The sequence below is a fragment of the Stegastes partitus genome, unplaced genomic scaffold (assembly GCF_000690725.1).
Source record: "Stegastes partitus isolate 25-593 unplaced genomic scaffold, Stegastes_partitus-1.0.2 Scaffold331, whole genome shotgun sequence".
Classification (NCBI taxonomy): Eukaryota; Metazoa; Chordata; class Actinopteri; family Pomacentridae; genus Stegastes; species Stegastes partitus.
The window spans coordinates 142,811-155,354 of record NW_007578062.1 but is presented as its reverse complement, the minus strand read 5'-3'; the positions used below and the strand labels follow the sequence as shown (position 1 = coordinate 155,354).

Sequence of the window (12,544 nt, the reverse complement as noted above, 5' to 3'; positions counted from 1 at the left end):
CAGTCTGAGCCAAAATTCAAAGGCAAAGTGTCTCTGAAAATGAGGATAAATAACTTTTTTACAACATTTTTTTTGAGCGTGCCACCTGTTGTAGTCCAAGTGGAACCAACACAACCATCCAAAGTCCCAGAGGACGCTGCTGGGCTGGTTCACATGGTTCTGGAGCAGGAAACAGGTCACCTCTGCAGAGGTCAGCACAGCTGGGCATCAGTCACCAGAGGTTACCCCTGAAGTAATCAGTGCTCCTGTGCAGCAGCTCACCTCTTCACCTTTGAAGGTGAAGCACTTGGAAGGAAAAGATGCTCCAGGCACAAGTTCAAAATTCAAACAGAATGCATCAAAGTTTTTGCATCATAAGAAAGCACACAGAACAGAACGGACAGAAAGAGCAGTTCAGAGAGAGACAATATCCCGATGTACCATGGGCATGATTCACTCTGTTATTCAAGCTTTTTTATTATTATTATTTTTACAGAGTTACATACAAGCAGTGGAGCAGTGGGGGTTTTGATGTGAGGTAACTCTGATAATGCCACCAGGGAAATTCTGAGAAAGCCACTGACAGTGCCCAGCTCTAAATTAATGCCATTAAGGAGATGAATCATACATTTATTCACTGAGGAGTGTGTGATTATGTGTCTGGGCGACACAGTTATTGTCCTGTTCATCGCTGAAGAGGTAGACTCAGAGAGATGCTTTCTTAGACAAGGTTAATTGTCAAAGATGTCAGCGAGACAGTCAACACTGCTGTGACTGCTGGGAAGCAAATGGCTGAAATAATATGTAAAATTTAAATATATTGTATTTTAATGTGTGAGTATGTATGGCTGCTACCATGGCAACATGTCTCTTGTAAAAGAGATTTTGGAACTTCCTGGTAAAGCTCAGGCTTAAAATCATATTAAATTAAACAATATACGACATTGGGCTTTTCTGTTATATTGACTTAAAATTAAAGTTTTTTTAAAGTTTAAAATGTATTTTAATCATTGTTTTGTATTGCATAGTTTAATGACAGATGGGGTTTTAAAAGTAAATATAATCAAGCTGTACAGGTAGCATAAAAAGTGATTAGCACTGAGATGTATTTTTGTGTTTTAAGAGGTAAATATTAGACCTATCATAAGGGATGGCTTCTATTTTGCGCATTAGCGTCCTATTGGTCAAACGATCTGACAGACAGCTGATTGAACCAATCAGAGTTGGTTTACGGAAGACAGCCAAAAGTAAAACGCTTTAGCTACTGAACGTTACCAGCAACCAGACAAAATAAAACTAAGTGTGAGCAGACACAGCAATACCAACAGCAGATTTACCTCTGGATTCCTTGTATTTCATACGAATATACACCTTAGTGCATAAACACATATATAAGTGAACTGAAACAATCTGACATCCCGTCCTGAGTTTTTGTTTAAATAGCACACACGCAGACAAAGCTTTTATTTTGAAGATAACAATCTGCTCTCTTTACCTGGCTTGACGTCGCCATTTTGTGTCAGTTTCTTCCTGAACTTTTCAAGCTTTTGCGACTTTTCATCGAAACTGAAAAATTGACAAACATGGGTGCGTGTTTGGCGCTGGGTTCCCTGGCCAGCTGTGTAAGTACACATTTCTCGGTCTTGTTGTGGGTGTATGAAAAGCAAAGACGTCGTTCTTTCAAAACAAAAAAAAAATCTAATTTCTTGATTAATTTCCGAACTGTGCGCGTTGTTTGGCTAGCCAAGACAAAACAACAGCGGCAGGATATCGTCAGTTTCACTTAAAACTAGGTACTAAAATGGGATATTTTTGCGTTTTCCTTTAGGTAGACATATGTCCATGTATCATTATACTTATTCTGAATACTAATTTATTGATTTCATGAAGTTGTGGCGTACATTTTTTAAACCGGGAAGTTGTGACAGATGACACGCCTCTGCTGCTGCCTTTAGGCTAACTCTGAATCAAGCTAAACCAATTTCCTAATCAATATGTAATCTATGAGGCTGTGCAGTTTAACATATGCGAGGGACAGTGAATTGCTAACTTTTTGAATAGAGTTTGGCGTGTGAGCAGGGACGTCCTATGGCTTTGTTTACAGTTCGTCTTCATTGTTATGGTATCCTGCTGGGCCCTGATAGATTTACACGGTGTTTCCCATAAAGGCTCTATTTCCGGATTTGACTTTGTGCAATACGCCATCACTGTTTCTGTTTCCCGTCATGTGATGTGAAAATTACAATATGTGAGGCTTCAAACACATGTGAAAGATGTCTGAAAACAAATATTTACAGGTTTGTGTAAATTATGGAAAAGTTAAAAGCCGACAAGTAAAGAAATTTCCATCTGTGTTAACCATAATGCATGACTTATTAAAAAGACAGATTTGAGGGGAAAAAAGAAGTTTCTTAGCACACACAAACAAAACTTGTCCCAATGGATTTGTCCATCAGTATATGTTATTTTAAGCGAGATGCACAACAGCAGTGAACACTGAGCAATGTTAAAATGTAATGAGTCAAAACACTAGAGGTAAATATGGTGAAAAACAAACAAAAAAAAGTTAACTAAGAAACTTCAGAGGTTGATTACATAGTTGAAGACAATAGTTTTTTGTAGTAGTAGACGTTCATATATATGAATAAAACTGGATAGTTTGGTCTTTGCAAGTGCCAGTGAAGTGGAGATTTATTGCTCAGAGTGTGTTGTTTTTTGTTTTTTTGTTTTTAATTCCGTACATTTTTATTGGAAGCCACTATTTTACATGTAAAGATTTTACCCAACAGATATCACCGTGGAACCTCGTCAGTTTGACGCTTACATTTGTCTATTTTCCAGTGGTTCAGCAATTCACAATTTTGTTTTTCATGAGGTTTCAGAAACAGAACTAATCTATAACAACTGATGCATGATGTCCACCACAGTGAACAGTTGCATTCTTACTTGTAGAAAAAAAATCATGACAAACTTCATATGGGTTAAATTGCAATCATACACTGCAGTCAGTCAGATAATATTTTTGTAATGATGTATTTATTGTCAAATTAAAGATTTAAACAGCTGACAGGCCCATTTCACCACCACCCACCTTTTTCTATTTATGATGCAGTATTTCAGGGTCACAAATATTAAGACAGTGGTCCCACAATACAGACAAGGCTTGGAGGATTGTTCCTTGTTGATTCGGAGTAATTATTGTGATTAATGTGGTTTCGGTTTTAATTTGAAGAACTGCCTAATGTAGTTGATGCGATACATTAAAGGGTTAAATATGGCTGACCTAAACCACCGTCAGTAAACACAGTTATTATTTAAAGTTAAATATAATTCGAGTAGAACTTATCTCCTTGTAAAGAACGTATGAAAAGGGATTTTAGATCTTAATGCCGATACTTCACATCTGCCGTGTCTGAGTGCTTCTTAGTCAGCTTTCATTAAGGAAAATTCCAAACATATTTACAGTAAGCTTCATTCAAAATACCGAATGCGGGAAGGATCCAAGACTCTAAATACTCTACAACGTCCAGTAAGGTCACTCGTTAAAGTGTGGCTTGAGGTTTGTTTTCATTTTGGCATTTTCTGTTCCCACATTATCTGTAACTCAACATTAAAGTAGGACATCCTTAATCATTTTTGATATTAATCGCCTTTGGTTTCAGCGCTGAAACAGTTTGTGACATCAAATGTTAGTCTAAGCACACGTGCCCTTATCTTGATATTGTAAAAAAATAAATAATAATAATTCTGATTTAATTTAATCAGCTCTCATTCCTTGACAGCTTTCTAAATTCACAGTATGCATTTTTTAAGTGCTATCAGGTTCCTTGTGATAATCGTTAGTAAACTTAAAGTCTGAATTTAATGTTTGTGTAGTTTTTGTCGTGACTGTTTTGGGATTGCAGTCTGTACTATTTGTTACCACGGCAGCATTGCATCGTCCCAGCTGAACCATGGAAACTGGAATCTTCTCGTCGCAGCTGCAGTGTTTACACCCTAGGCTTGTGTACGCTAGTGCATGGTCATATTTCGAGAAGGCTGGCTGATCTCAGCTACAGTCTCTGCCTCGGTGCTTCCCACACCTCTCAGCAGTCTGCATCTGAATCATGTGTGATTCTGTTTGCAGTGCTGAGTAAGGATCAGAGAAAGGGAGAGATTTGTTATGATGGCAGCTGTAATCACAGGCCTGAGTACTGCTGCTACTGGGAATTATCATTTGTCTCTGCTTTCCAGAAGTCTTGTAAAATACGGAGAAAGATGGTTTCCCTGACAGCAGACAGTGTTTGTTTAGTTCTTCTCTCCCAGCCAGTCTTTGCAAGACATGCATGCATTAGCCTGATTACCCCACACCCCAGAGCCCTGTTCCTGACTTTCATAAAATATCAGACTGTAATAATGATGCCCTGGTAATTCTCTTCCGTGTCCTTCTTAAAGGCGTCTTGTTTGTGCGGCTCGGCCTCCTGCCTCCTGTCATCATGCTGCCCTTCGACTTACAATTCCACCATTAGCCGGCTGGCCTTCTCCTTCCTGCTGCTTCTCGGGACTCTGGTGTCTGTCATTATGATTCTCCCGGGCATGGAGGAGCATCTTAAAAAGGTACATGGGATAAGACTAGATAAGATGCGACACTGACCACAGTTATTATTCTCATAAATTCAAGTGTGTTTATATTTTCTCAGTCAAGGAAAAATTGGAGATTTATTCTTCATTAGCTTTTATTTATACAGGTAAAAGAGTAGATACCCTCTCTTTCATGAGTGCCCTATAAACATGACAGTAAGCAAAAAAAAATAAAATGTTTCAGCTATTACTAAAATACAGAATAAATATAGAATAAAATACAAAGAATAGATATTTACACAGACATACACGCTCACATACAGACAGACAATCAAAATAAAACACTCTACACATACAGAATAAACAATCATAAGTTAGAGAAAGTGTACAAGTTAAAATTAAAGACACCAAGTACACTGATACTGCTCTATGTTGGACACAAGGGCTTTAAACCTGTCAAATGGGATTAGACTATCTAATCTCAACAGGTTTTGATTTTTTTTCCAATACTTGGGTGCATAATATTTCAAAGCTTGTTTCCCGATCTCAGTTTAAATGAGTGTGTTTTCCAAGACTATAAAATCTTGGGCCCTAGTTTGACGAGTAATTGATCTATAATTAAAAAGACAAGTAAGATATTCAGGTAATTTTCCTAACAATGCTTTGTAGATGAATAAAATGCAATGCTGTTCTCTTCTAACTGCCAATGATGGCCGCCTAACTTTCTGACAGAGTAAACAATGATGTATTGAAAATATTCATGAAGCTGTAGCCCAGCAACAGGGATACATTACAACAAGACCCAGAGGAATAGTTTTCTTTAAAAAATATTCAAATACTAAAAAGCTATCCAGTTGACTCGATTATAGTCTGGCCTGTCTTCCACCCATTATTTACTTTGTTTTTTTTTTCCTCACATGGTCAGATTCCAGGTTTTTGTATGGGTGGCTCAAGCATACCTGGAATAGAGAACAAGGTGAATTGTGACATCATCGTGGGCTACAAGTCTGTGTACCGCATGTGCTTCGCCATGGCCTGCTTCTTCTTCCTCTTCTCCATCATCATGATTCGAGTGCGCAGCAGCAAGGACCCCCGAGCTGCCATCCAGAATGGGTTTGTAGCAGCTTCAGTACCACAGCTCGGTATGGTGACAGCTGGCTGCCCTCTGGTGGCCAAATATGGACACTGCACCTCTAAGTTTACATTGAGGAAAGAACACGTTTGCTCTGCACATAGTTAATAGCTTTAATTTTTGTCTCATCAGTTTCTGGTTCTTCAAGTTTCTGATGCTGGTTGGCATAACTGTGGGAGCTTTCTTCATTCCAGATGGCATCTTTAATTCAGGTATGGAGCCTTTTCATTAGTGTGCTAGTTGAGTAAGGCCTATTTGTACAGTTAGGTGTTGGCTTTTAACCTCCTGAGTTTACCAACCCGTGCTTGCACCTTGAATCCTTACCTACTAACGCTGCACCTACATTTTGAAAGACTTTGCATGTTTTGCTTTAGAAGGCAAAATTTGTAAAACGATCCCTGAACTTGGGTGTCATTTGTCAAATAATTTTAAATGACTTCCAGCAATAATCTTAATTAGACTTCAAACGAGGGTACCTATGCCAGTTTTAAAGGTGCATGTGGTGGAGGCGGTCAGTGTGTTATATTATGTTTCTCTCTGTCCAGAAAGGTTTATGCTTTAGCCACAGGGAACACAAAATATACAGTATAAGGCTGTGACAAAACAACACTGAGCTTTGATAGTTGGGTTGTGTCTTCTGTTTTTGAACCCAGAATTGATCAAATTGGAACTGTGGCGGCGTATACTTTAGTGACAATCCACTGATTTATCATTTTGTATTGTAAACTGATGGGTCAGGCAAGTACACAAGCAGCCACCTTTTAATAACTCATCCTGAACCCTCCTCTGTCTGCTCTCAGTGTGGTATTACTTTGGCGTGGTGGGCTCTTTCGTCTTCATCATCATCCAGCTCATCCTCCTGGTGGACTTTGCCCACTCCTGGAACCAGGCGTGGCTGGAAAAGGCAGAGAATGGAAGTCCCAAGTGTTGGTTTGCAGGTAGAAAAGCAACACACACACTTTTTTGATAGAACTTTAAATGATTGTTCAAAATTCAGGGTTCAGCCAAATGTTTTTTTTAAAGGGCAATATTTGTGTTGTCTTGTAGAGTCTTTTTGTTTTCCAGTTTGCCAATTTCATAAAATTTATTTTTTTTTAAATCATGAAATAAAAGTCAATGTTTATATTTTGCTTATGGGGTTGGAACATTGCGTAGAATGAATTCAGACATGCCACAAAGTAAGCAGTAGCGATCAATTCCAGTAGACTTGTAATTCACCTAACTACATAAATTGCATGAAATTGTGAACAAGATTTCGCATAAAAGCCTGGGAATTTGATAAAGACACATCTATCTATCTATCTATCTATCTATCTATCTATCTATCTATCTATCTATCTATCTATCTATCTATCTATCTATCTATCTGTCTAATGCAACAGTGTTTAAATCAGGGTTTACATGATTTTTCTAATAATTTTGTTGTTTTTTTTTTTCCCCCAGCTCTTCTGTCCTTCACCTTCATCCATTACGCTTTGGCTTTCGCTGCTATCGTGCTCTTCTATATATTTTACACTCAACCTGATGACTGCGCACTGCACAAGGTCTTCATCAGCCTTAACTTCATTTTCTGCATCATTGTGTCCATCGTGGCCGTTCTGCCCAAAGTTCAGGTAAAGTACAGACTTTGAAAGACAAATGTCAAGCTCCTAAATATTTCTAGTGTGTGTCCTTACCCTTATCTGCATTACTTTGAAATGCGTTTTTTGTAAATCTGTATGTAAGCACACTATTTCCGATCGAGCCGCACGTTTTGATGTATAATTTGTGTGGGTGCTCTCAAATCTGTGGGAGGAGTAGAAATTTTGTACGGAAGAGTCAAAATAATAAGAAAAAGCGCACCAGGATAACAATAGTGGTCTCGTGCTCAGCCCGTGGCACTAATAGCTCGTTCTATATCGTGCCTTTCATTTCAAAAACCCTGCTCAGGTGTTTTGTGCTCTCCAATGCTGGAGTAAAGCACTCTTCGTTTTGTCCCCATGTTACTGTCACTGGTTGGTAAATAACGCTGTCATTTCATGTTATTCATGCAGAAAGAATAATGATGCCCAGCACTTTTGATGACTTTCTCTGGTGAAAACAATCAACTTCACTGGCTGCATATTGTGCATTGTATAAGATGTATACATAATAAATATAGATGCTGTATCTTTGTACTTCAGCAGACTGGAGACTCTACCCTAGAGAACTTAGTTTATGAAAAGTCACCTGGTTAATCAGGTGTAAAAGTCACACTGTGACTTTGTAGGGGATTCAGATTTGAGTTTAGGACAAAATGACTTTGGCTATGAAGAGAGTTTAATTTTCCTGGTGCCGTGATTTCTTTTGTGACTCATGACTTCCTCCATGTCTCCACAGGAGGCTCAGCCCAGCTCAGGTCTGCTCCAGGCCTCCCTCATCTCCCTTTATACCATGTATCTCACCTGGTCTGCTATGAGCAACAACCCGAGTAAGTCCAATGAGTCTGAGCTGGAGGCAGGATATGTAACTTGGGAAAGAGGCATAAAGAGAAAAAAAATGTTTTAACTTAATTAGATCTGCAAGTTTGTATGGTCCTAATAGCAACTTTTCCCTCCCTCTATTTACTGTTCACTCAGTTTTCTGTGTTTTATTTTTTTTGCCTCAGACCGCCAGTGTAACCCCAGTCTGTTGAGTTTGGTCCAGCCCAGCACTACAACTCTAGCACCAGGACCTGTTCTTCCTACCCCAGCCCCGGGAAATGTCCAGTGGTGGGATGCACAGAGCATCGTGGGATTGGTCATTTTCTTGTTCTGCACTCTTTATGCCAGGTATTTCACTGTTGTTGAAAGTGGTTTTCTTTTCCCAGAAGAAGCTTAAGAAGTATTAACATGCTGCTCTTATCAGTGTAGTCTAAAAAGACTGCAAAAAAAAAGGTTATTTTGAAATTATTTACATTTTTTATCAAATCGCCAGAACTCAAATTAAGATGTTAAGAGGAGGTTTGAGTAACAGCCAGTTTGGTTATCTTTAAAGGTCCCATGTTGTGCCTTTTTCAACACATTTATCGAAGTATCACATTTCCCCATAGTGTCTCTTTCATTTTTTGAGCTCACAATACTGCACCAATGGTTCGTTTCACCATGAGTATATAATCCCTGATTTTAGCTCTGTTCTAAACAGACTAAACATTGTCTGATGCTCAGAAAACCACTGACTTGCTGCTGTCCCTGCTCTTCTCCTTAAGAAACCTCTTCCTACATCTGTGATTAACAGTGCTGAGAAAAAACAGGTGAATGAGTGTGAGACCAGGACTCTTTGACTTTTCTCCCTGAGCTGCCATTTGACATAAAAATATTGCGAAGTTCCCTGAAGAGCTGTTGTTTTAACTCATGTGGATAATAAGTTTATCAGATGATGTTGCGGTGTAAAATTTGTACTTTTAGTGGGACAGTGAAGCAGCTTGGGAAACAGATGTAAACACCAGCTGAGTTTACATTGCACTGAAGCACAACAGGTGACATGAAAACACACAACCCACCAGTCCTTGTCAACTAGTTTCAGATCTGTCTTAAAGTTCCCGTCATCTCTGAATCAGCTTTACAATTTCCACCATGTTATGAACTGTGTGAGCACTGTCAAAGAAAATGGTAACGTTAATCACATTAGCAGCAAAGCGTGCTAACACTATGGATTTTTGATTGTTGTGGTGACATTGCCATCAAAAAAAACATAATCATAATGATCCTCAGTTACTGGGAGTGCATGGGGGACTCCTGTTTTCATTCTTAGCAAACAGCAGAACATTTGGTGTGCTCTGCTAGTAGCCGAGAGATTTCAGAGTTAGCAGAAACAGCTGTAGAAACTAGAAGAACCTGGTGAACTGCGAGGCAGCTGCTAATTCTGAAATGCTTACCCTGCAAGTACCAGGCAGTGAGGGGGCAGAATCATACAAAGCTTGAGCTCGATGACTATTGGTTGGTAGTTGTATGTAGCAATTAGGCCAAATTCTTACTTCCCTGTAAAACTGGGAGGTTATCTCGCTGTGACAAGGTTTGAGGAGTGGCGGAAGTAAATGTCTTTTAGTTTACACCTCCGAGTTTATAACAACCACAAAACACAATAAAACTGTTTTTCATTTTACGAGAAGTATCCAAATGACCCCACTGGACTTTTTTTTATGCATGTAGACTATTTTTATAAGCAGCCAGACTTGCCTCAGTAGGAGTGAAATCACTGGTATTCAGGTACGTAGAGCAACGTTTTTGGAAATAATTCCTGCCCAGAGAGACAGACAGGTACTCTGTTGTTCTTCGTGCTTACACTCAGGCAGTTACACTGCTGTACTTTAATACTTCAAACTAGCTTTAGAAAATCAAACTGAAAAATACCAGTGCTTATTGTGCATTTTAAAAATATCTGTTTCTGTTTCTGAGTGTTTGTTTTTTCATCTGGGATTTGCTTCTGCAGACTGGATTGTTGCATGATGGCCCCAAAAACACAAGGTTACATATATATGCAGTGCAGCTTTCAGTTAAGCAAACCGAGGGAAAAGTATAAAAGAAGCTCTGTATGAAATCAAAACATTCAGGATCAAACTGGGCACAAATTCTGATTGAGAAGGAATTATATGCATGAAAAATAGACATTTTGATCATGTTTACTTCCTTCTGTTTATTAACGAGCTCTTTCGCCTGCCACAGCATCCGCTCGTCTAACAACTCCCAAGTGAACAAGCTGATGCAGACCGAGGAAGGCCAGGGTCTGACCGCTGACTACGACGCCGCTACAGGGGAGGATGGAGTCCGACGGGCCGTGGACAACGAAGAGGAGGGAGTGACCTACAGCTACTCCTTCTTCCACTTCAGCCTCTTCCTGGCCTCTCTCTACATCATGATGACCCTCACCAACTGGTACAAGTAAGTATCTGTAGTTTGCTGTTCTTGGCTAACTCCTTCAGACAGGCTGACTTTTCTCTAACTCCGACTTCCCCCTCTGACTCACCAGGCCCGACACAGACTACGAGGCCATGCAGACCACCATGCCGGCTGTCTGGGTGAAGATCTGCTCCAGCTGGCTGGGCTTGGCCCTGTACCTCTGGACCCTCGTGGCCCCGCTGGTGCTCCCCGACAGAGACTTCAGCTAAGCACGGCGAAGTCTGTCGGCACGTGGCTGCCGGCCTGTTGGCATTTGCACCTTGAGTAAAGATAGCTGTAGTTTATAAAGCTTCTGCTTGAATGTTTACTACAACTCAGCAGTTAAAAACGGAAATTGTAATCTGCTTTATTATTTACCTCAGGTCACTGCTCACACTTTCTGCCATGTTGACGTTTTGTGGCTCAAGGTAAAATAATCTTTTGCAGACACAGAAGATTGTTAAAGTTTTAAACGCATTCCAGACTTTCACCTCAGGTCAGTTTTTTACTCTACAAATACTATAATTGAGAGCACTACAAGCCCTTTATAAGACCAAATGGATTAGAAATGATATCAGAAGGGAACTAATGTCTTTGTTTCACGAATTACACTGTGCTTGTACTGGTTTTTTGTCACTACCGTCAAATCACTTTGATTTCATGGGGCAATGTTTAAATCTCTAAAATCTACTTTTTCTAGTTCTGCATTTTTATGGCATAGTTTTGTGCTCAATTTTTATAAAGAAGAGTGCCTTATTATATTGTGCAGTCAATTAAATCTAAAGTTTTTGTGACAATCATTTTTCTGTAAGGTTGTTTTCTCGCTAAATGTTCTCTTTTCATTATAAACAATAAAGCTAACGTTCTGTTCGTCTCTAACCAGAGTGTGGACAATAGCTGTGTCCTGTAGGTGGTGCTGTTGTCCCTCAAATGGTAGCCTGTTTATGTAGGAGACCTGCTGGATCTCATTATGTACAATTGATTTAGACATATGTGGTGGAAGATTTCTAAACTGGTACGGTAATCTATTCTTTTTTTTACATATGCTACGCTGAGAACTGGCCCGTGTTTTCTTTTGAAGCTGCGAACGCAATGTCATCAACTCGGGGTCTGCAGGGATTTCCAAATGCTTCACTGCCCTCCCTCCATTAATCACATGAGTCTGCTGAAATGTGATTTATTGTGTTCCCTCTATGCAGGGTTCCCTGGTGCAAAACACACACATTTGGCAAATAATGTAGAGGGAATGTGCTTTTCCCCCCCTATCACAAGATCGCCATGAGCTGGGCGGGCAAACACAACACTTCATTGTGCTTCACTATGTTCATTCAAGATTTGAGTTGGGCAAGAACAACAAATGACTGGTCTATGTAGTCATACTTGGACATCGGGGGCAAATCCCAGACACCTTCAACACAACTGTATCCTTTTACCCCAGTCACAACATATTTTCTTACACGGGGACTTCCCGCTGCTGGTTTTTCATTCTCTTATTTGTACTTCTCATATTACAAACCTGCATCCAGAAGCTTAGATAAACCATAAGAGCTGACGTATCCCAAACCAACCTTTAGTCAATAATACACATTAATCCAAAATCCTACATTTCCAATAATCCATTTTCATTAAAACCTCGCTGCTTGGTAAGCACAGCTCTTTGACCCTCTAGTTTGTTGGGCACATAACATTTCTTATCTGCAAACAAAATATATTTTAAAATGGTCGATATTTTTACAGCCTGCAAAGCTGCAGCCATTTTTTTTTTTTTTTGGCAAAGAAAGATGACATTCCAGTTTCTTCAGGACTGTGCTCCACTGATTTACCAGTCCTATGTCACAGTATAATAGTATATCAGGTTTTTTTCTTCTTCTTCTCTGCACTGATCTTATTAAAGTGGGTAGAGCTTAGCAGGAAAAAAAAGTGACTTCACTAACACCATCCTTAAAAAAAACAGGTTGAGAGTTTCTGGGTGTTTGTGAAGTTGCTGCTTATTTAGTCA

General features: G+C 39.5%; 1 protein-coding gene across 1 annotated transcript; it reads left to right on the top strand.

The window, feature by feature from the left end:
- Positions 1 to 1,493: 1,493 nt before the first annotated feature.
- Positions 1,494 to 11,424, top strand: serinc2 (serine incorporator 2). Its single transcript, XM_008283880.1, has 10 exons — positions 1,494 to 1,601; positions 4,414 to 4,575; positions 5,465 to 5,652; positions 5,804 to 5,883; positions 6,472 to 6,609; positions 7,115 to 7,284; positions 8,030 to 8,120; positions 8,298 to 8,460; positions 10,333 to 10,548; positions 10,637 to 11,424. The coding sequence occupies exons 1-10, from the start codon at positions 1,563 to 1,565 to the stop codon at positions 10,773 to 10,775; spliced, it is 1,386 nt and encodes a 461-aa protein (XP_008282102.1). The 5' UTR covers positions 1,494 to 1,562; the 3' UTR covers positions 10,776 to 11,424.
- Positions 11,425 to 12,544: the final 1,120 nt, after the last annotated feature.